General features: G+C 41.1%; 1 protein-coding gene across 2 annotated transcripts in view; it reads right to left on the bottom strand.

The window, feature by feature from the left end:
• KCNN2 (potassium calcium-activated channel subfamily N member 2) overlaps positions 1–25,744 on the bottom strand; it is a 150,006-nt gene that overhangs the window by 20,112 nt on the left and 104,150 nt on the right. For both annotated transcript variants that reach the window (XM_037032195.1, XM_037032196.1), the window contains exon 5: positions 9,413–9,554. In XM_037032195.1, coding sequence (XP_036888090.1) covers positions 9,413–9,554 — 142 coding nt within the window. The remainder of the gene's footprint in view (positions 1–9,412; positions 9,555–25,744) is intronic.

Here is a 25,744-nt window from a genome sequence, read left to right as displayed (position 1 = left end):
TCACACACTTGCCCTGTCTTGCTATATAACCTGATAACCATGACCATAGAGAAATGACCTTGTTTAGGGATAATATTTTCAGAGGGTGCTTTCACAAGGGATTCAGTTGTGAACAGTAATTAGCACTGATACATTCCCTTTACCTCATCTCATAATACTTCCACCCTATTTTTATCTATCTGTGGTCATTTCCATATCTATGATAAAATACAAAGTACTGTATTTCAAAACAAGACTATAAAATTCACCTTATTTTAATATGATAAACTCTTAGTGTAAATGTTTAAAAATTGAGCAATATGGTTAATTACCAAAATAAATCAACATTGTTCCTCTTCAAAACTGACACAACTTTTAGATTAGTAGTTCTTAACCTTGACTGTGACTAGAGGCACCTGTAAGAATTCCAGGGCTGACAGGCTATGTGCCCAGTGAATCAAACACTGACCTCCAGGGGTAAAACCCAAGCATCAGACCTTTTGAAAGATTTCCAGGTGATTCCAACAGAGTCACTGCTTTAGATGAAGAAGTACATGAAGGGAATTTGGTAAAGTCCTAAACTACTTTCTGTTTTGAACAAGAGAGTTAAAGGTTTATATCAAAGCCATTTCGGAAATGATAAACAAGGAAAGTCCCAGAGAAAGGCAGAGAGCGAAGGGTCGGAAATGTCTGGGCGGGTGTGATGGCTGTCCTGATATTTCGTGTGTTGTGTAGGACATGGAAGCAAGGCGACTTCAGAGCTGGATACCAGTGAAGGAAAAGAATGGCCTTGGAAGCAGCTACTGCTAATTTGTGGACTTTAAAACATCTGCCACAGAATCTAAATAGTCATGTTCTACTGAGAGGGGTTAGCCAGAATCGTTGGCCACTCATGAGAGCCATCCATATTTCCCCACTATATAACTTATCGTTCGCATGACAAGGACAGCAAGTCCTTGAATAACGTCATTTTTTCAAAGTCATTTCCTTATCATGTTGATGAGGTGCCAGAGCAACGTAACTCTTGTTTGTATCAATTAGCCTATGGTAAGACTGGTTTTGTTATATGTGGTTTCACTTACAGTTGCAGGGTTATAGGCGACGTTAAGTGAGGACTTATTGTACGGGATCACCTGTTGCGTGATGCTCCCAGGCACTCCTCAATCAGTGAGGCGTGGGAGATTCGAGGGCAATGGCGGTTTCTGAACATGCAGAGAATGTAAAAATCTGAGGGGCTCTGTCACTGTAAAGTCAGCTCTGAGCGGCAGCTGGCATTCTAAGTTGAGTACTGTTTTCCCCTGGCAGGTGGCCACCGCTGAGATCCTTCTGGAAAGAAATCAAAATCCTAACAGGAGTGGAAAATCACTGGTATCAACAGCTTTTGTAAGTCAATTTTTATTTGTGTTTGTTTCTGGGCTATATTTTTTCCTTCTGCTGCTGGTCCATTTCTGGCTGAGCGTTCTCTGTTCACCAAGTCTCGTGCATGAAAATGAGTGCCTTTGTTGCCAACGGAAGTGGAACAAACAATTTAGTAATTATTAAAACTGTTACCTGTATCCCTCGTTCTATAATCATAACTGTACCCTTTAAATTGTACCTCAAGAGCCACTTAAAGAATTTGAGTTGATGATTGTTCAAATACAAAGTATTTTACTCCTTCTCTGTAAGCCTAATTTTAATTAGGGAAACCATAAACTCCCCAGGTTCTTAATAAATCATAAGAGGGTTTGATATATAAACAGAATTGGATTTCAAAATAACTTTTATTTTCTAATTTTTAGAGTTATGCAAAATGAAGCTGGCTCGCCTCCAAAAGCTTTCTAGGTTCAAGGTAAATTCCTGCCAATACATTATGATGATAAAAATAAGCAATAGCAAGACGTTAATGTCCACTCAGTGTCTATTTCCATGACCATTCTGTTTCATAAAGTGAATAAAAATGAAAGTAAATATGCTTTCACAACATTTTTTCCCAACGCCTGTCGTCATCACAATGGATACAGAAACAGTTGGGACTAACATATGTTACTCTCTGAAATGAAGATCCCTGTATGCCTTTACTGAGATGAGTCACATTCTGTTCACCGAAGTCAGAAAATGTATCTGCATTACTTTTCTCCCATTTCATTTACATTACTAGGAAAAGCTAAGGAAGTCAGTAACCTGACACTTTGAGATGGTCAGGCAACCAGAAGCCAAATGAAGAAAAAACAGTGTTATGAAGCCAATATATTAAAGCAGCCAAGGAAAACCTATATATTTTTTTAAAAATCATCTGTCCTTCTAACAAATTGGATGTTTCAAGAGAAAGAGAAAGGTGGAGGAGAAGGCCTGGTCCTTAGAAAAGATAAGTAATTATTCATTCCCATCACCCTATGCCAGACCAAAGTGAACTGACAATCAGACATAAGCTCTATGGCACAAGCTATAGCTGAACGCCATCACTCGGACAGTCTTATATGCTGCCGCATTACAAGGTACTGGTTTCTCTGCTGCATTCTTCTTGATCACAGCACAGATATTATGGTTGGTCCTAGAATGTCATTTTCCCCAAATCATTTATCATGTCATATTTGAAAAAGTCAAAGGGGTGACATTTTTTAGTTTAGATAACCTGGTTATGCTAATCCTACAAATGCTTCCAAGAATAATTTTAAAAACCATATTGGGATAAGGCTCTAATAACTTAAGACTACAAGCCCATAGTAATAAAAACAGCATGGTGCTGGCCTGAAAACAGATACATAGATCAATGGAACAGACTAGAAAGCCCAGAAATAAACCCAAGCCTACATAGTAAATTCATCTATGATAAAGAAGGCAGGAATATACAATGGGGTTAAGATAGTCCCTTCAATAAATGCTCTTGGGAAAACTGGACAGATAGATGCAAAAGAGTGAAACTGGATCAATTCTTATACCATGTACAAGGATAAACTTAAATGGGTTAAAGACTTACATAAGACCCAAAATCATAGGAGGTAAACTTTGTGACATCATTCTTAGTAAATTTTTTTTTTAGATATGTCTTCTCAAAAAAAAGGGAAAGAAAACAAATGGGTCTACACCAAATGAAAACTTTACGCAGCAAAGTAAACCATTGAAAAAATGAAGAGGCAACAGATGGAATAGGTGAAGAGATTCATCAATGATACACCTGATAAGGAGTTAATATACAAAATATGTAAGAAACTCATACAACTTAACAGAGGACCTGAATAGACCTTTCTCCAGAAAAGATCTTCAATGTCACTAATCATCAGGGAAATGCAAATCAAGACCACAATGAGGTACCACCTCAAACCTGCCAGAATGGCTATCATCAATAAATCAAGAAGTATTGTCAAGGATGTGGAGAAAAGGAACCCTTGTGCACTTGCTGGGTATTTATCTGAAGAAATTCAAAACATTAAGTGAAAAGATATATGCACCCCTATGCTCACTGCAGCATTACTTTCAATAGCCAAGAAATGGAAGCAACCTAAGTGTCCATCAATAGAAAAATGGGTAAAGGAGTGGTATTTTTATATAATGGAATGTGCACTTGTCATAGAAAAAGAATGAAATCTTACCCTTGTGACAGTATGGATGTATCTAGAGGGTATTATGCTAAGTGAAATAAGTCAGACAGAGAAAGACAAATACTGTATAATTTCACTTATATGTGGAATTAAATAAAGGAACAAACTCATAGCTACAAAGAACAAACTGATGCTTGCCAGACCTGGGGGTAGGGAGACTGGAGGAGTTAGTGGCATGAATGGACAAGGGAAAGGGATTGAAAAGTACATATTGCCAGTTATAAGAATCGTTATGGGGATGTAAAGGACAGCATAGGGAGTAACTCTACGTGACACCAGGTGGGTACCAGGTTTATTGGGGCAATCACTTCATCAGTTATGCTAATGTCTAAGCAATATATTGTATACCTGAAACTAATCTAATATTGTATGTCAACTAATTAAAAGATAGAAAAAGAAAAGTTTTTAAAAGCATACTAAAAAAAGGTGTTGATTCTTGTCCTTATTTAAAAAGGTACCTGGAAAAGATTCAACATAATGAAATATATAATTTTTTGGGAAATTCCAGAATACTCATACAGAGAATGACTCCACTAGTAAATTACAATGTTAAAAAGATTCCCAGTGTAGATCAGTGACCCTCCTGAGTATCGTACCTCCTGAATGGTCATACTTGTTTGATAGCCCATTTGTGAGACTCTCAGTAATTAAAATGTCTCAAAATAATATGAAAAATTATGCCTGTAATATAAAAACACCCAAATTAATGAAACAACTTTAAGATTAACTTCCATTTAAAAATATCAATTTGTCCTCCAAAAGAAAGGTCAAATGAGTACTTGCCGCCATTGTCCATGTTTCTGCCCCTGGGGCTGACGGACAATGCTCTATGGCAGTAAATACATTATTCTACTGCATTAACCTGGCACGCATAGTTATTCTTTCACAAAACTAGGTAAAACAATTGATTCTAGCTAATAACATTCTATAAAACATTACTTTTATATTATATCCCAGGAGAGTTTTGCAAGATCTCTTCAGGTCATGAAAATAAACAACACTCAAGGGAATTTTGAACAGAAATGCCCTCTATCAAAGTGCCCTCTCTTTAAACATCTTCAGATACAAGTGGACGTTTACCAACAGGAAGGTAGGGGTCAATGGTAAGGTCCTCATCTTAAGGAAGGCGGAAGTAGATACGGGTGGTTTTCTGAGTTCAGCAATAAAACCCAGGCTCAGGAAACCCAAACCTCCTTTGGAGTGATTGCCTGTTCAGATCACTTTTTTGTGTGTTTTGGAGGCTGGAAAGAAGGAAGTGCTACATCAAACTGATCATCGGTAATTAGTTGTCCCTCGGTTTGTGTCTTCTTACCGGCAATAGTGCCAACGTGAGCACACATTGTGGGACAGGACGGGCAGCTCTGCTGATGAAAAGTGCTAACAGTTCAGAAAAATTAGGTGGAATTGTAGAGATGAGTTGAGTGCTGGAAAGTCACAACAACTTCCAGCTATGCTTGCCTGTACCTAACAGAAAGCAACTGTCATACCCCCTAAGTAACTATCCCTGCGAGAAGTGAAGGTCTGCTCGGGGCACTGGTGACTGCAGAGACCTGCCTCCCTTTCTGCGGCCCTGCTCTCATTTTGTAAAGTTATTTGCTGCTTCCAAGTTTGGAAACCGCATGTGCTGCAGCAGGAACAGACTTTCTGTCCATTGGCAGGGGAAACTATCCTTAGATGCAAAGACAGAAAGTATCAATCACACGTGTCCAGGGGTTTGTAGATCACTATTAGAGGCCCACTCATCACAGGTCCCTAGAAATGGGCAGATACTACTCTGTATTTAAAGATAATTATGCCAAAAAATTCTGTCATCCACACTCTAAATGGCAAGAGCTGCTATAGTTTGCAGAAAGAGAAGAGGAAAACTACTCTTACCAATGAGGCTGAATCCTACTCTTGAAACTTTATGTACGTATGGGGTGAGGCAAACATAGGTTTACACTTTGAGTATGCAAAACAGTCAATTATTTATTGTTTTTCATACAAACAAATGTGAACCAACATTTGCTCCATCCTATATCCTCATAAAGAATAATTAATAATTTCAGCATGTGATGTATCTATGGGCAAATATAAAATGGTACATAGGATAACTTTTTAAATGCTAAATAGAATGATTACTGAGGAACTAGATGGTGCGCATGAAAAGCAAAGTTGCCATGATGGAACAATGTTATTTGCCTACCTACCACCTTCAACCCAAAGAATAAAAGCCATTTAGAGTTCATCCCATAAGGTGTCTGTGACATTCACAATAGTGCGTCTTCATGACTTGGTACCTCCTTACGTAGAGGAAGAACAAAAGAGTAAGAAGAAAGTAGGTAAATACAACCTTAATAGTTTTCCCCTGAAAAAATAAGGAGTGACTTTGTTTATTAGGCAGTCCTATGGTTTTACATTCAGGAGAGAGAAGAGACCTTTGGCTCTTATTCTACTAGTAGGTAGATCTTGATGGAAAGTAACTATATCCTTGATTTGTTTGGTCTAGCACAGTGGAATTTCTGTAAAAGCATTTCAGTATGTAAGATCCACTTAAGTATTTCCATTATCATTGCTGTAAAAATGTAACTACAATCTAAAAAATTATAGGAAAAGCCTGATAAGGCCATTTGTTTCTTTCTTAGAAATACTCTGGAATACTCTCTCCCCTCTTGGGGTAATAATATATTTCTTCCCAGAGCACTGCAGGTTAATTTTAATGTCCTTGGCTCCCAAAAATATAACTCATGACACGAATTAAGCTTTAAAACTATTTAAATTATAATTTAGAGTTTTACTAATGAAACATGAACATCTAAGAAGGTGCTGAGAAATAAGTCATTAGTTTTACTAGCTATATGAAGCAAAAAGCAGTGCTAATTTCTTTATGAGTATATGTTTGAAATGAGAAAGCCCTGTAAGTGTTAGCATTTAGATTAACTATATTTTACGCCAAAGTAAAGAAAAACTACAAAAGGCATAAGGTCTATCAAGATTTCATAAATGTGAGGACAAGAAGATCCAACTAGAAAAGCATAAAGACACAGCACTTCAGAAGTAATATACAAGATGATTCAGGGATGACTCTGTGCTCTAAGGGGTGTTGCAAATTATATTTCTTTTTCACAATTTACAAAAGGCAAGAGGGAAGGAGAGCACGCACAATATGACTCATGGGAAATCTGACAATATGCATGTTACCTACACATGCATTGCGAAAGTCCAAAAGGAAATGGGCAAATGCTGGAAATAAAAACAAGTTTTATCTGCTTAGATAATTCAAAAGTGACAAGCTGGTATTTAAATGTTCTGAAAACAAAAGCAAACATTTGACAAAACAGAAATACATTTCATCTTACGGAAACTAACCTTTTACATGAACTATGAAAAAAATATCTTCTTTTAGAAATCTATATTGTCAGCCAACACTCTCCATACTAGTTTCTAGAACATCTCCATCCATAAGCTCTTGACCCCAAGGGAATTTACACGGGATATAATCAACTCCAGAAGCTCACCCCAGGAGACTACTTGTGGCTTGACTCTGTCTTGGCTTAGAGACAGATACAATCCAACTCTTCATACTATTTTAAATGGGCTAGTCAAAGATTACTGAATTTCTCTAAATGCAAGCAAATGATCTTTGATGGGGTCAATTGAAAAATAAGTCTGTTCTTTATGCAGGATGTAGAATGGAGCTGCTTAGGCCAAGAAACAGAGGGAGAGTTTCACCATGAGCTTGGTGCAAGTGCAAATTTAATGGCATGAAACATTTTTGTGTCCATATCAATTAAAAGTTGCTTTTGCTTATAACTTCTACATTTAAAAAACAAAGTAAGATCACTAGTGAAATATAAGCAAAGAACTAGTTCAAGCAACTAAAAAGATTTGTGCCGTCAGATGCAACTTGGAAAGATTATTCTTGAGACATTAAGGACAAAGAAAAAAATCGAGGAAAGATAAAAGTACCACAAGATCCTGGCAAGGTTAACTTTAAATTTGGCTCTGGTCTCTTGGTAAATGAGGCTGTTTGCACGAACCCTGAGTCATACCTAATTCAAAAATAAAATGAGGGACATCTTGCCAAAAAGGAACATCAAGAAAGTTGTTTCTAAGAAGCACGGAGGGAGAATTACTGCAATTATTGGTGCTGTTTTTACAAGTAGCATCATTCTTCTCCCTGTGGGCTCATTTTGGTCCCTCCAGAAATAAATCCATGCAAATTTTATTTTCCAAAGCATTACACTATATAATAAAATGCTATATTTTCAAGAAATGATCTGATAGTAAACATAATGGACCATACCAACTGTAATGGGAAAAAATCGTCTAAAATTCACAAAATTGTAATTTTCTTTTACAGGTAAATAATGTTAAATTATAACCCCAAATTATATTTTCCACAATTGGGACTTAAAATTTTCACCGTTGCTACTAGTGACCTTGAAACTGGCCCCAGATTTTATTTTCACAGTGAATTGCCTTATCTCAGTTCACTAATACCAAGTGGGAGAAGACTGTTCCCACCCTCTCTGTGTCAAGCTCTCAGTCCTTCTAGCTAATTCTGGCTCTTGGAACAATCTTTGGAGGCAGCTGCTGGGACAGTACATGCTGCCCTGGCCACCATTCAAAAGCCCCCATGTGGGAAGCCTGCCTCTCGCTGGGCAGGGATGTCTCACTTCAGACACTCTGGGAATGTCCTGCCGGTAATCAGCTCCCGGTACTGATCCACTTCCTTATGTAGGCGGAAACCAAGCAAACATCAAGACAACTAACTCTCTTTGCTATAACCAAACTATAGAAAAAGCAGATAAGGAGAATCTAATACTCTTAAAAAGGCATATCAATTTGAAACATTTAAAAGCTCATACCCCATTAATAAATTTTAGATGGCATGTTAGCCTTCCATTTTCACATATCTAAAACAAATAGTGCAAACCAGTCCTGGCCAAATCATGGTATGTGAGGGGCAAGGAAGGTGTCAGGGCCTGCTGGGCACCCCAGGCAGCACACCTTGCTCAAGTGCTCCACAAGACCTGCCCTCTGTCCCCAGCCTCGTGCTATGACACTGTCCCACTTTACTTTCCATACTCCGGGCTCAGTGGTCTTGCATGTACCAAGCTCCTCCTTGCCTCATTACCTTCAAATAAACTACTTCTTCTCCAGAAGGCCCTTCCATCTTCCCTTTGTGCCTCGCTACCCACCTCAGCTTAAAGGTCAACTTTACAAGGATCTATTTCTCTGAGAAGATCTCATCCTTCAGTCCCCAAATGAAGATCAGAAGCTTTACTTACATGTTCGTCACAAGTATGATTAACACTTATTATTTTCAGTGTAGGTTTTCTCCCTGTAAGCTCCAACAAGGCAGGGCAAGAATGGTTTCTGTCTTTTACTGTATTTCCAGTATCTTGGCCAGATCCTAGCACTCAGTAAATAGTTGTTAAAATAACAAATCTAATCTAATATAATCCATAAAATATCATGTAATTCTTCAGGCCTTTTGACACACTTCGAAATGCTTATAGTGATCTACGTTTTACAGACGAGGAAAGTAGGATTCAGAGGGGAGAACTATTCAACTTCACACAGCTAGCAGGACAAAGTGGAATTCAGACTCACACAAAGAACTTTCTGACTCAGAAGCTGCAGCTCTGAGATACTTGTTCACCAAATTAGTGCGTCACCCACAAAGAGCAACCTAGCACCTCTGTGTCCTCAATGGAGCTTCACGATGAGAAGAATAAGATGAAAACTGTGGATGTTCTTTCCCAACACAGACTGGATTTGTTATACTGATTTCTACACATGGACCCAACAGTTTAAGTGCCTCCCTGAGCGTAAACAGAAGAGATGGAAAGTAAAAAGACACTTACCATAATTCCAGTAAGCAAACAGACTCCTTTCCCACAGTAAGTGTTAGGTACCATGTCACCATAACCAATGGAGAGAAAAGTTATTGATATCAACCACATTGCTCCAAGGAAGTTGCTAGTAACATCCTGTTGATCATGGTATCTGAAAAATAGCAAACAAAGCCAGGCCTTTATAATGAATCCATAGTGTGGTTGCTAAGGCCAGTTTGATTCATTTCGGTGAATTCACTCAGCATCTTCTATAAACTGCTCTATTGAGAGGTTTTCCAAGGCTCACAATTATAAATAAAATTGAGGTTCCACCTATGCAACCTGAGAGACAGCACAACGTTCTTCAACTTCAAAAACAATCTGAAAGAGAAACTCCAAACATGTAAAAACTGTTTTCTCACTGGTGTAACGGATAAATGTACATTTATCCTCAAGCCCTGCCCTGGTCCCTGGTCATGTCTCATCTCTCTGAGATGTGTCAGGTTTACAGGACAATATGTGGCCACCCCATCTCACTCCACACCTTTGTAGCACATGGAGGGAGCCATGCTGGTCGCTTTGCTTAGATGATCCTTTGCAAACTTTATTTGCCTAATTGGCTAGCTTTTAGTCATCTTTCAAAATACATTCAAGTGAGACCCTTCTGTCTCCTCTGGCCGCATCCACTCCTCAGGGCTCCCTCGGGATCCTGTGTGCTTCTCCACCCCAGCACTGTGCTGCACCGTGGATCCGGGGGTCCTTCGCTAGCTGTGCTCCTTGTAGACAAAATCTGTACCTTTGATCTGTACATGGTCCCTGCCAGGAACCAGAGCTGAATAAAAGCTGTTCCCTCAGTAGCTGCACACAGAGCTGTAGTCAAAAAGAAGGGAAGGGATACAGCTTATCCTGATTATCCTTTGAGTTGTCATTTTTTTCTAGTGGGGAGGAAGGTGTTTATATCAGAAACATATCCTATACCATTCTGCTTGGATTAGCAATACTAAATGGTAACCTGGCCTACCCTGGGGACCCCGCAAGCCACCATCTGTACAACAGTGAGGACGTGTGAGCCGTCACCCTGGGGGAACTCGCTCTGGCTGCTGTTCTGTGTAGTCATGTGGCAGAGTAGCCTTTCTCTTCTTGCCCCATGACAGTCAGACAGACTCTGGTCACTATAGGCATTTCTTGCTCATCACCCAACTTCTCATAAGGATCACCCTTCCTGCCCAGCTCTCAGATACCCACAGGGAGGGCTTTCCTTCCCTTGTGTGCTGCTCTTAGAGCTAGCTGATCATTTCCTGCCTTGCATGCGCTCAGTCCTGCCTTTCCACAGGACTCACTGTGCTGCCAGAGCTGTGGTGGCAGGAGGCTGCCCCTGGCCCGAGCCCAGCCAGGACTGCCCCCATACACAACCTGCACTGGGCCAAGGGAGTCTCTGTCCCTTCCCCCCTGCCCTCCACTTCATGGCAAAGCTCCTGCTGCTATAACCCCAAATTTAGAAGGTTCACAGAATACGGGCTTTGCTCTGTAGTATCAGTGGATCTTACTGTCTTCGGATACAAAAAGGCCTGTGCTTGTCACTTCTATACCTTTACTTTCTGCCAAATAAGTAAGAGAAGCTACAAAACAGTATTCCCAGTTACTGTGGTCTAAGCAAAGAGAAAACCTGGCCAGAGTGACAGATCCCCAGAGCACGGGAGAGTGAGAACAATCGCTGTAGAGACGGCACGTGCACAGGCAGCCAGCCCTTGCTGAGGAGCATCCTGAGAGTTTCTGGTGTCAGAAGGACAGATTCTTCCACCATTCTGCCACAGGGGACTGCCACCCTGGTCTAGCTGTGCAGTCTCTTTCTCCCAGAATGTCTGGGTAGAGAGGCTATCATCACCCATAAGGAGGCCGAGAGGTATTTTTAGCTTGCCAGGAAGACAGGTAAGTGCATTTCTCCAGAGAAACTCCATTAAATAACATGTGGATATGAGTAGGGTGATGTGATTCATGCTGTACTTCAGCTACAGTATGAGCTCACACGCTCTGCCAATGGCTGTAGGAGCCTGCTAGGCTTGTGTAGTGGGGCTTCTGTGGGAGCATGTACTTTTCATTTCAAACAAGACCCTTAGACCTTGGCTTTGGACTCTAACCTGGGCTGACCATGGGCATGGCTGACACTAGCCTGCATCAGAGCCCCACCCAGCAGGCTCCAGAGCTAATAACATTCCTGGTGACTGGCTTCAGACCACACCAGAGCACTACCCAACGAGCTGTGCAAATGCCACACCCAAGAGGCAGACTGGACAGGCATCAGAGCCCCGCCAAAGCAAATCCCACTCTGTGGGGTCAGCCACCACATGGCATCTTACTGGGGGCGTCCCAGTCATTCCCTATAGCCAGTCAGCCTGAGGGTCAATCCCACCTACTGACATGCCAACAGCAATCAAGGCTCAACTACAACAGGAGGGCACACACAACCCACACAAGGGACAACCCTGCAGTAAACATTAGCCAGAAGCATTGTGTCCCTGGGTCTCTCAGGAGACCTACTACACAAGGCCACTCTGGCAAGACCAGGAGATATAGAAGCTCTACCTAATACTTAGGAACAAACACGGGGAGGCAGGCAAAATGAGAAGACAAAGATCCCAAAAGAAGGAATAGAACTCCAGAAAAAGAAATAAACAAAATGGATCTGGTTGGTGTGGCTCAGTGGACTGAGTGCCAGACTGTGTACCAAAGGGTTGTTGGTTCAATTCCCAGTCAGGGCGTAAGCCTGGGTTGCGGGCCAAGTCCCCAGGAGGGCACGCATGAGAGGCAACCTCACATTGATGTCACTCTCTCCCTCCCTTCCCCTTTATAAAAAGAAATAAAATCTTTTAAAAAAATGGAAACAAGCAATCTACCACTTGCATAATTCAAAACACTGGTGATTCTCAGTGAACTTAGGGGAAAATAGAGGAACTAAGTAAATTCAATAAAAACATAAAAATGGAGACATAAAACAGTCAAAAATGAAGACTACATTAGAAAGAAACAATAGTCAATTAGGTAAAGAAGAGACTGTGGTACATCTACACAACAGAATACTATGCAGCAGAAGAAAAAAGAACTCCTACCCTTCAGCATGGATGGAACTAGAGAGCATTATGCTAAATGAGATAGGACAGGAGGTGAAAGACAAATACCGTATTATCTCACCTTTAAGTGAAACCTAATGAACAAAACAGCAACCAAAATGGAAACAGAGACATGGAAATAAAGAACAAACTGACAGTGACCAGAGTGGTAGGGAAAGAAGGATAATGGGGGAAAGAATGGAAAGGTCACCAAGGGACATGTATAAAGGACCCGTGGACAAAGACAATACAGGGGAGGGGCCTGAGTATGGGAAGTGAGGGTGGGTAGGCCAGAGGAGAGTAATGGGAAGAAAATGGGGACAACTGTAATTGAACAATAATTTTTTTTTAAAAAAGAAGAGGTTCTAGTCCATGACTTGGAAGACACAGTAGCAGAAAACACCTAATCAGTACAGCACAAAGGAAAAAAGAACCCAGAAAAAATGAGAATAGTTTAAGAGACATCCTGGACAACTGCCAGTGGACCAACATTCACATCACAGGGGTGCCAGTGGGACAAGGGTGAGAGCAAGGCATTAAAAACCTACGTGAAGAGGTAGTCATGGCCAAGTGGTGAAAACAATGGACTAGAAAACCTACTTGAAAAAGGTAATGACTGAGAACTTCCTTAATCTGGCCAAAGAAATGAACTTCACGTCCATGAAGAATCCCAAATTACATTAAATGAAAGAGGCTCACATCAAGACATATAATTAAAATGTCAAAGATTAACAAAGAAAGAATCTTAAAAATAGCAAAAGAAAAGCAGTTAGTTAAGTGCAAGGCAGCTCCCATAAGACTGTCAGCTGATTTCTAAACTTTGCAGCGAAGTGGGAGTAGCATGAAATATTCGAAGTGATGAAAAGCAAGGACCTACAACCAAGGTTCATCTACTCAGCCGGCTATCATTTAGAACTGAAGGACAGATGAAGAGTTTCCCAGACAATAAAAAGATTTAAAAAAGGTTCATCACCACCAAACCAGTATTAGAAGAAAAGTTAAAGGGACTTCTTTAAAAAGAAAAGATAAAAATAAATGAAATAGAAAACATAGGGCAGAAAAATATTCTCACTGACAAGGCAAACACATAAAAGCAGTGGATTAACCAATTATAAAGCTGGTGCCAAGGTTAAAAGGCAAAAGCAGAAAGATCATGTATATTTATAACAATAAATTAAGGGATACACAGACACAAAAAAGAAGTAAAAAAGAATGACTAAAACGTAAATGTCAAGGGGTGAATAAAATTCCTTGAACTTAAGTGACCATAAACTTAAAATAGACCGCTCTAAACATAGCTTAGTGTGTATGAAGGGCACAGTAACCACAAACTAGAAAACAACATGAGATATTCAAGAAATTAAAGAGAAAGAAATCCAAACACAATATTACACAAAGTCACCAAAATACAAGAGAGGAGAGCAAGAGAATAAGAATGGAGAACTACAAAAAACCATTAGGAAACAGTCAGTAAAATGACAATAACTACGTATCTATCAATAATCACTTTAAATGTAAATGGACTAAATGATCCAATCAAAAGACATAAGGTGGATGAATAGATTAAAAACAAGATCTGTGAACCTAATTGTAACCTAGGCTCAAGATCTGTAAACCTAAGGTAACAAATTCGTAATCAAACTTCAGATTGAAAGACACACACAGTCTGAAAGTAAACGGATATAAAAAGATATTTCATGCAAATGGACATGAAAACAAAACTCAGGCAGGAATATTTATATCAGACAAAAGAGACTTTAAAACAAGGGCTGTAACAAGAAACAAAAAAGAGCATTTTATAACAATAAAAGGATCAATCTAGTAAAAGGCTGTACCTCTTATAAATGCCTATGCACCCACCATCAGAGCACCTAAATAGAGCAAAGATTGGTGGACATAAAAGAGGTGATGGAGAAAATTACAGTCACAGTAGTGGACTTTTAACACCCCACTGACCTCAATGGATAGATCAACCAAACAGAAAATCAAAAAGGTAAAAGTGGCCTTGAATGATACATTAGAGAAGATGTACTTAAGTAATATTTTTAGAAACATTTCATCCCAAAGCAGCAGAGTACACATTTTCCTCAAGTGCTCATGGAAGCTTTTCCGGGACAGGCCACACGCTAGGCCACAAAACAAGTCTCAGTAAAGTATGAAGACTGAAATTGTATCAAGTGACTTTGCCAGTCACAACGGAGAAAACTGAAAAACACATGAACATGTAGAGGCTAAATAACTTGCTACTAAACAATGAAAGTTTTCACAGCTCAAGGAAGAGAGGAAGAAATCAAAATACCTTGAGATGAATGGAAACGAAACCCAATGACCCAAAATCCATGGGGCACAGCCCAAGTAGTTCTGACAGAAAGATGAGCACACCTCAAGAAATGAAAAAAAGAAATCAAATAAACAACCTAACCTTACAGCTAAAGGAATCAGAAAAAGAACAACGAAAGCTGAAAGTGAGTAGAAGGAAGGAAACAACAAAGGTCAGAGTGGCAATAAACAAAATAGAGTCTAAACAATAGAAAAGATCAATGAAATTAAGAGGAGAACAATCCCCAATTAAGAGAATAATCATAATTACATCGAAAAGAATAAAATACCTAGGAATAAATTTAACCAAAGAGGCAAAAGGCTTGTACTCAACCAATTATGAGACACTGAAGAGAGAAATTGAGGAGATAGAAATAAATGGAAGCATATTGTGCTCCTGGACACGAGGAATTAACGTCATTAAAATGTCCCTACTACCCAAAGCACTTTACAGATGTAATGCAAACCCTATCAAAATACCAATGGCATTTTTCACAGAATTAGAATAATCCTAAAATTTACATGGAATCATAAAAGACCCCAAATAGTCCAAGCAACCTTGAGAAAGAAGAACAAAGTTGAAAGTGTCATGCTACCTGATATCAAATTATACTCCAAGGCTGTAGTAAGAAAACAGCATGGTACTGGCATGAAACAGACACATAGATCAATAGAACACAACAGACAGTCCCTAAACAGGCCTGCACCTATAGGGTCGATCTATGGTAGAGGAGGCGAGAACCTACAATGGGCTAAAGAAGGTCTCTTTAAGAAATGGTGTGGAGAAAAGTGGGTAGACACATGCAAACACATGAAGCAGAATCACTTTCTTACACCATGTACAAGAATAAACTCAAAATGGATTAAAGACTTAGATGTAAGACCCAAAACCATAAAAGTCCTAGAAAAAACAGGCAGTAAACTCAGTGTGTGTGTGTCACAGCAAATTTACACACACACACACACACCCCTATATATATTTTTTGCTACGTCTCCTCAGGCAAAGGAAACAAAGAAAAAAAATAAACTGTACAACATCCATTAAATTCAAAGTTTTACACAATGAAGCAAATCATCATCAAAATGAAAAGACAACTGACAGAATGGGAGAAAATATTCACCAACAATACATCTAATAAAGGGTTAATATCCAAAATACATTAGGAACTCACACAACTCAACACCAAAACCAAACAGTTGGACTGAGAATGGGCAGAGGAGCTGAAGAGACACTTCTCCAAAGGAGACATACAGATGGCAAAGAGACACATGGCAAGATGCTCCTCACTCATCATCAGGGAAATGCAAATGAAGCCGCAAGGAGGTATCACCTCACACCTGTCAGAATGGCTGGGATCAATAAATCACCAAAAAACAAGTTTGATGAGGATGTGGAGAAAATACAACCCTCTTGCACTGCTGGTGGGAGTGTAAATTGGTGCAGCCACTACGGAGAACAATATCGAGGTTCCTCAAAAAGTTAAAAATAGAATTGTCATATGACCAAGCAATCCCACTTCTGGGTATTTGAGGAAATTTAAAAAGACATATCTACTCCTATATTCACTGCAGTGTTATTTATAATAGCAAGAAGATACGGAAGCAACCTAAGTACCCATCAATAGACGAATGTTTAAAGAAGAGGTGGTACACATAGACCACGGAATATTACTCAGCCATAAAAAATAAAATCTTACCATTGTGACAATGTTCATGGACTTAGAGGGCTTACAACATAATGCTAAGTAAAATGAGTTAGTCTGAGAAAGACAAATCCCATATGATCTCCATTTTTGTGTGGAATTTGCAAAGCAGATAAACAAACAAAACAGTAACTCACAGATCAAAGTACAAGCTGATGGAGAGGGTTGGAGGACTGTTTGTAAAAGGGGAAGGGGTGAAGACGTACACGGTTTCAGTTATGAAAACAGTCACAGGGATATAAAATACAGCATAGAGAATGTAGTCAAAAACAGTATTATAACTGTGTACGGCATCAGATGGGCGCTAGACTTACTGAGTGATCCCTTCACAAGCTGCTCACTAGGTGGCACTAATAATGTAACATTGTATGTCAACTGTAACTGAATTAAAAAATTAAGAAATCCCCAAACAACCAATCAAAACCCCAAACCAAGCCAAAGAACAAAAAACCTTTAGAAGCACAGTGGTATCACACTGACACATTCAAAACACATCTGGAAAGTCTCAGCAACTTCCAGGCTCTTTTTGATAGCAGGGTTTAGTGGAATGCGCTCAGAGGTAGGAGAAAACTTCTGAGACGGAGAGCTGTGGCAATAAACCTGGGTCCTGAAGTTGAGACTCAGAAAGACCCAGGGTGTACGTATCGATCATGAGAAATCCCGAGTGGAAAACTCCATTTAACCAGTGGCTCTTACCCCGAGTAGACCCAATGTCCTCTGTTAATATTTTGAAAGAAATTCAGGTAATATAACTTATCTATATACTTGATTTATAAAACACAAACCAATGCACCATCCTGACTGTAATGCGGAGATGGACCACAGAAGTAACTGACCGTGCGTCCTGTAGGACAGCCTCTGAACACTCAGGCGAGGCCAACCTGGAGGACCTGAGAAGCACACGTTGCTGGCACCTACGCGTAAGGCACTGGGGTGCAGTTTGGTCCGAGGGCTGTGTGTTGTCTGGTCTCCGCGGCCCTGCCACAGCTGCTGTGGTTTTCTGAGATGGGAAGAACTGCTGGTCAAATTACAAAGGAAACAAATGACAGTTTTCCTTCAAATTACACACTCTGTGTTATATAGCATTAGGCAAAAGTTAAATGTACGCTTCAACTGAGTGAAAATATTTTGTGTTTTTTTTTATAATGGGTCTATGTCTAAACTAAAAAAAATTATAAACCGCATTTTTGTACACAGAATGTCCAGGAGGTCAGGTGGAAGGCAGAACAGTTTTTTGTTGGGGGAGTGTCCCATGCAGGACATAAGACAGAGTGTCCCTGGCCCCACCCAGTGACAAGCAAGAACACCTTTTCTGCACTTTTACGAAATGGTCGGTGTGGCCAGCACGACTGCTGCCGAGAACAGCGGGCCCAGAGTCTCAGGGCGGCGGGAAGTCTATAATGGCCATCAGAAAAGCTGGAGAGCAGTGAAGCTAGAAGATGTAGAATTTGGGACAAATTATATTCTCAAGCTCTCACTACTCCCCAGGCAATACAATAAAAGAATGACGTTTCAAAATGTTATAACCAGGGCTAGCTAGCATTTCTAACTAGTTTCTCTTTCTTTCCTCTGTTCTTTACTAAGTCCTTAACAAGCAGTTATTTTAATTTTCCAGGGCAATCTCCATTCCTTCAGCTCCTACAGTGTGCTGGCATCTTGCACACAGTATGAGCTCCTCTGAGGGGAAGGTGGAAGACCAGGAGACAAGGATGGAGCCGTGCTCAGGTGGAATTTAAGATTCCCTTACTAAGTAGTCCATTTCGCAAAAACACAATATAGTTCATGTCGGATGCATGCCGGGCTCTGCTGACCGCAGACAGAGATGTCTGCATTGGCCTGGTGGGCTGTGCTCTTAGAAGGTTACTCCTAAAGCTTACCCACCACGATTCAATGTCTGCCCACCAGGACTTCCCACATGCGTGGCAGTAAGCAGACAGGTTTACGTCCCTTCTGGGAGGCCAATGAGAGCAGTGGGGCCGGCAGTCACTAGGTGGCAGTGCCACACCAGTTTATCTCCTAGGCTGCTCAGCTGAGTTTGGCTTGACCGGCAGCAGAATCAGGGGTGTGAGTGGACATTGCTGGGAACACCCACCCTCCTGGGCATCCTGAAAGTCGTGTTGCTCCTTGTGGGAAATGAGAACCACTCAGATAAAAGCAAACCCGGGCCACGCCTACACCCAGCAGCTCTCTTAGGGACTTCCCCTGAGGCGAGCTTGCATGCCTGTCTGGACACTGACTCTTCTAGATCGAATCTAACATAATCTGAGGTGGCAGCAAATCTCTATATTTCTCACCGCCCCCCACCCTGACCAAGACTCTCTCGACAAAAGACCAGCCTTTATTTCCTACATTTGTAAGAGAAAAACAATTCCCTGTGGATTTTTCTAACTAGGCCATGATGGAATTGAACCAGCATTTGAAGAGACAAAAGTCAAGGTCTTTTTTACTCACTCTGAGATTGAGTCAAAAGAAGAACTGCTCTGGATTCAGAGGGTCCTGACCCGCCTCTTAATGCTCTCATGACCCAGGGCTGTGAGTCTTAATACCTGAGTCTCCTTTTCAGGAGCTTCACACCAGAAACACAAAGGATGGCTGTGAGCACTGAGCATACGAAGTACCAATCCAAATGCTCCTTGATCAGTTCTCATTTTTGTGTTCTCCATGGACCAAATACTTCTCTATTTGTGGGAAAGTAGACAAAGAACAGTCATTACTTTTGTGAGCATACCTTCTTGCACACAGAGAGGAGCAAATGTCAGGCTTTTCCGAGCACAGGCAGCTTGTACTTTTGCTCCTTTCTACCTTCCCCATATTCCTTTGTCACTCACTGCCAATGAACACAGTGACTGGTACCACTAAGATGCAGAGGAGCACAAAGGGCTGCAGGAAGGAAGCGGGGCAAGGGGGCGGTGAGTCAGGAGTTACCTTGGCAGAGCAAAGGCACTGTGGCGTGAGGGTAAGTCAGTCTACGAGTAAGGCGAGTGGGAAGAAAAAGGGATGCTCAGTGACAAGAAGTCCAGATGTAAAACAGAACAAGGAAAAGCTTTCGACCCTCTTGGGCTGGTCTGTTCTCCTGCCTCCTCAGTGTGGTTCCTGCCACCAACACAAGTACGTCCAGCCTCAGGGGACAGGTTGCAGGGGGGAGGGTACATTTCCCTGTCTAGAATCCATCACGTGTTTCTGAGAAACTTTTGACGGGGCTGCTGTGTAGGACTCTCCGTCAACTGAAAACGATCCAGTGATCCAAATCAACCCAGCTCCAGGGTGCCACACTGACAATGGGCAATTATCATAAATGCATTCTAAATTTTTAATTTTCAAAATGCAGCAAGTGAAACTTCCTCCTTGGAAGTCGTAGCCTCCAGCACTTCCCAGTTTCAGGCTATGCTTCTAGGGAAGCAAAACATTCCCGAATGTCATCCTTTTATTCCTCAGAGAGAAAGAAGCAGAGAGTGGGAGAACTGAGCCGCCAAACCAAGAGTGCTGATAGAGCTCTCGGGACACTGAGCTGAAGGTGGTTGCTGCATGCAAGGCTGAAGAGCAGGACTGTGGAGGTCATTTTCAAGGTTTACCAGTTAAATGTCCCACTTCAATTCTAAAAATTAGTCTTAGATTGCTTTCTAATTGCACCTTGCTTGACTCAGCATGGGCAGCTAAAATATAGACTGCAACGCTGTGCATCACGCACTGAGCAGCGCAGGACTGGGCTCCCTGGGGAGGAGTAGGGGCGGGAGCAGAGCCTCTTCACACCCAGCCCCCCACCAGGGGCCTTCCAGCCCCGNCCCCCCCCCCCCCCCCCCCCCCCCCCCCCGCCACTGTGTAAAGTCCTCAGAAGAGAAACAATCACATTGAATTGCGATGGAAACATGTGTTCAGTGTGGGGAAAAAAATTATGCAAGCAGAAGGTAAAAGAATGAATGAATGAAGGAAAAAGGAGAGCAGGTAGGATAATAACAAGAAAAGAAAAAAGGCTGAAAATTATTAAAGTGAGTAAATAAACAGCTGACACTCCTGCAAATAAAAGTTGGGGAAAAAATATAAGTAATGGTGGAGGAAAAATCCCTGCATAAACCACGAAAAGTCAAAAAGCTTCAACCCCAGCCAGCCTCCTAACAACACTAAACACAATACAAAATAGCCTCATTGCTAGCGTCAGGCACCCTTCGATCACAGTGTTCACTAGTTCCAACTGAGTTTCCACCTATGTATGCCTGGAACAGAAAAGCAAGAACAGAAAAACGACTCAAAATTCTTTCACCATCTTTCCCATTTTAGTATTTTAGGAATATAAACTGGTAATCAAAAACACATCCTGGCTGACTTGGTATTATCACCGGGAGCAGCAAGGCGGTAAGTGCCCTCTTAGTAAAGTGGGCGACACACTCAGCTAACCAAAATACACTGGCGGAATGGTCGCCCATGTCAAGTACAGCCACATTGCCCCCCAGAGAATCACAATGTTAGCTTGCCAATTTGGTGAGATTTAACTTTGTCACACAGACAATTCAGGAATCGAGAGAGAGAGAGAAAGAGAGAGAGAGAAAATACTGCAAAAGGAAGCCTGGGTGGAAAGTGACCTATGCATTTTAGCAGTTGGCAGGCAACTGAGGCCATCCGGGACCAGAATTACAAAACTCAAACACACCCAAGAGCTTAGGTTTAGTGCATGGTGCTTGCCAGCCAGCTCTTCAGTACAAATACATGGCAATGATGGGACCTTCTTAAATTCTATCCCATTTCAATTGTACTAACCAAATATGAGCCTTCCAAGCCCAGAAACATTCTGTTCCATCAAAATTAGGATTATAGCAGTCAAACCCTTAGCCAATGCAACAGCTGGATCTAAAAGCACAAAGTCCTCTGTACGGTGAACTTAGATGAAGGGCGAGCCAGCTATGCAGGTAAAGGTCAATGGGGTCAGCACCAGCTTTTCCTTCCCTTTACCAAATCAAACAATTAGTCTGTTCAGAGCTTGGTAGACACAGAGGTGCGCTGGGGGCCAAAGTATTTGTATGTGTTCTACAGAGGCTTTGAGGCAGCTTATAGGAATATCTGACCTGCACACACACAAGTTAGAATGGGAAGGGTGAATTTCATTACAGCACTGTCTAAATTACTTTCTGCCAAAATTTTGAATATGTTCAATATCTCTGCTGTCCAATTCAATAGCCCCTAACCACATGTGCCTATGAGCACTTGAAATGTGGAATTTTTAATTTTATTTCATTTTACCCCATTTACAATAAAATCAAATAGCCACCCGGGGTGACAGGCTGTCATGTTGGATAGCATGAAAACTGTCCACATGAAAACTAGATACAGGAGAGCCACAGGACTCAGGTCATCAGGCCTTAACAACATGGCTTTTTAATTCAGCCACAACGTTTCTTCTGAACGTTCTCTCCACCAGAGTGAAACCGGATTGAGAAGTACAGTGCACCCCCCGCCTTGCAGGACTGTAGCCTACATCTACACTTAGCATGACATTCAATGCTCATTGCCACGTGGTGTCTTATTTTGTTGTTACGCTTCTTGGGTAAAGGGAAAGATTGTTTTTAAGAAATAAATGGAATTTTGATTAACTTGTGTATATTAATTCACTCAAACATGCAATGCTTCCCTAGATCATGTGTAGGCCATACCAGGTGCGGGGGCCATGGGGGGGCCCAAACACCTCCACCCACCAGGGCTGTCTGCAGTCAGCAGTGAGTGAAGGACACCTCAATCTCCCAGCCGGGCCGACCTCCCCTCTTCTTCCCATCGGACCTGTGTCAGTCACTTCCCACAGTCCTGCCCTCACAGTGGGACACAACTGGTGCTCAAGGAGGGACCCACAAACGGGTGACTCAGGGCAGCCACTTTTTGGTTGACAGCTGCCCAAACTGAGCAACCAGAGTGCTTCTCTCACTCTCGGTATTCAAACTCTGCTCACGTGGCATCACATTGAAAAAAAATGGCAAACTTAGAAATTTCCATATTTCTAAGATAGTTTTTCATATTGTTCAGTGATATGAATATTAATAGCAAACTACAGAAAAAAACGTCATGGGAATGGGTACATAGACGCTCTTTCATTACTCTGTCTTTTGATATATGTCAAAGTTATTTCAAAACAGATGTTTTCATGGTGTAAATATTTCATTTATTCAGTCACTCAGCTTATACAGCAATAGCCTCTAAGCAGTGGGAAGGGCAACGCAGCCTCAGTGGCTTTCTTTTGTTCCATTCCATTTTATTAACATGTTTGTTTCTTAGCCTGTATGTTTTACTTAAACATAGCATTTTCATAAAGTCTCTCACTGAGGTAAAGGCTGCTGAACAGTTATCAGAGTGTTGGCTTTTAAAATTAAAGAGGGAGCACTATCGTAACTGCCACACATCGTTTTCTTCGTCGCCAAGGGAGACACAGCATGTTGGGGTTTTTTTGTCTCTATTGTATAAAGGATTTACTTGATTCTCAGTTTGCACACAGGCATTATCAATACAAGGGGTGCTTGTCCAGTGATCTCATGGCAGATGTCATTTTATATATTGTCTAGGACATATCTTTCAACAATCCCACAGACCCATTATATATATGTGTGTATGTGTGTGTGTGTGTGTACACATGTCACACACTGTGTATATACACACACACACAGAGACACACACAAATTCTGGCAGAAGTAAGGCCTGCTTGAGTGTGGTTGGTGGGGTAATAATCTGGGTGTAATAATTTATAGTTTTAATTCAAACATTTCACCTACAATGTCATACAGGGTGCTTGAGTGTGTATATTGTTGTGTCACAGAATTACATGCTTATAATTTTGTAATAAAAAGGGGGCATTATTTGTGCTGGATACCACACATATATATATTATATATGTACATATAACACACATATTATTATATATATGCACATATAATTATATGTATCATATATTATGTACATTATATAATATATATACTATACATAGTATAGTATATACACTATAGTATATGCATACAATACATATATATATTTACACATTTGTATATGTATGAGCACACATACACAATGTTACCACTGCATTCAGAGTTATGATCTCCACCATACACAACTTAGGAAACATCTTCACTTTCTTTATTGAGACTAACCAGGACCAGCAAGGACACCTGATGGCTTTGAAATGGTGGCTTAGGAACAGAACATAATTCACCGACAATGGAGACTCACACAGGCATGGCACAGTGCTACGTGGGGTGCAAGGAGAAAAACTATTTCAGGCCAATTCGAGTGTTAGCTAGAAAGAGCAGTGGGCTTCCTACAGGTCTGTGTCCTCATCCACTGGCTGGATGGAGAGACAGGAAGTACAGTGTTCACCACGACAGCTGGGGCACATGCAGGGTTCTGGGGATGCTCAGGTCTGCACAGCACCCTGACATACCGATGGTACCCTTCTCCCATCAGTGTCAATCAGTGCCACACATTCCTCTCCTCTGTGAAGGGACCTTTCAACACCAAGCTGCCCCAACTCAAGTGAACTGGCATCACCTTGAACTACACCTCATTCCTAACTGTCTGGTCACCTACCTTCAATTGTTCCCAAACTGAGCCATTTTTTCTTGGCCTGGACTCTGCTAGCCTTTCCAGTCTTAATTCTTGCTTGTCCCAGACTTGCAGTCTAAGCTCCAGCAGAAGGCCTTGCAATGCATGGGATGTATGTTGTTCTTACCCCTCTGGGCCCCTGCACAGGCTGTCCTTTCTCCTTCTGTCTTAATTCCCGTTTAACCTCACTCCTAGTGCTCTGCATCTCGCCTTCAGAGTCACATCTTAACACTTCCCCCTCTCCTCCCCCTACGAGTGGGTCAGGCTCCCCTCCTGCATGTTCTCTTGGCATCAGTAACTGCCCTACTGCAGTCTTACTACTTGCCACAGGGGTTGTCGCTGTGTCTTGTTCAAAGCTATAGGCCCCCTGCTAGTTAGTGCCATGACTGTTGCATGGTAGATGCTCAAAAAATAGACTTTTTAGTGTGTAACTCATTAAAAGAATTCCCATTTCCTCCTTATTCCAGAAGTGAGCTGATGGAGGCTTAGTCAATTGCAGCAGACACTTGACCAGCCTCCTCGTCTCCTTGACTCCAGCCCATCCCTCTGCATCATCCTTCTCACTGCTTTGAGTTATCTGTCAAAAACATAAACCTATGTTACTTTGTCTCAGAACCTTCAGTGGCTCCTCACCGCTTAGAAAGAAAAGTCCTACCTCCTTAGCAAAATATCCAAGGTCATTTACAACTTGGTCCCAACCCACCTTTTCTGTTGTACTTCTCTCTATCACCAGCTAGAAGCCCAACTGTGCCCCTTTTCCCTGGGCTTTATTTTTCAATTGTCGTTCAAGTACAGTTGTCTCCATTTTGTTCTCACCACTTCCCCCACCCCCATCCCTGCCTCCCACCCTCGGTCCTAACCCTCTTTGGCTTTGTCTGTGTGTCTCTCATTCATGTTCCTTTCCCTTGACTTGATTGACCTTACCTCACTTCCCATCTTCAACACCCACACGTCTGAGAAGGACTCCAGACTTTCCTTCGGCACAAGTCCAGATGCATTCCGCAGTATTTGTGTTAAATGGCAATTTTATTTTGTTATTTGTCTCTTTCACTGATCATTGGGCACCCGAGGGGCTGCCTCTGAAACCCCACAGACAGGCTCAATACTTGGTTTCCAGTAGGAGCCCAGTAAATGTTTGTGTAGTGAATTACAAGTCCCAATCCTACACATTTAACCACTAAAGAAATTCTAATTTTGAATGTTATTTGCTTCAAGTAGGGACATAAAAGCAGGATAAACAAAACTTAACATAGCTGTATTTTTGTCATGTAGCCAAGTAGTAAGATAAATAGATGTATTGCTTAGAATATTACTGTTCATGCTCTTACTTAGGTTTTTACTGATTTGTGTTGTGATATGTTGTAATTTGTTCATTGCAAATGTGTCTCAACTTTACCAAATTAACAAAATTTAATAAATTCTATGAAAACATGGGTTTTATATTAGCTTTAGTTCAATAATTATAAACCTATCAAACTAATTACAACTATTACTCCTTTCCCCAAGATAAAAGGACAAGTTTCTTAATGTGTAGAATACTACATATCTTAGGCATTTACTAATTCGTAATTCTTGTGTTTCTATTCTTTTTTCCCTAACTCTTTGGTTTAATTTGGCTTAAAAAGAAAAATATTCCTTATATAAATCCAGTGAAACCATACCTA

This window comes from Sturnira hondurensis, unplaced genomic scaffold (genome assembly GCF_014824575.4).
Source record: "Sturnira hondurensis isolate 20B ecotype Veracruz unplaced genomic scaffold, ASM1482457v3 Scaffold0021354, whole genome shotgun sequence".
NCBI lineage: Eukaryota > Metazoa > Chordata > Mammalia > Chiroptera > Phyllostomidae > Sturnira > Sturnira hondurensis.
Note: the sequence above shows the minus strand (reverse complement) of the source record. Positions and strands in the feature narration are given on the sequence as shown.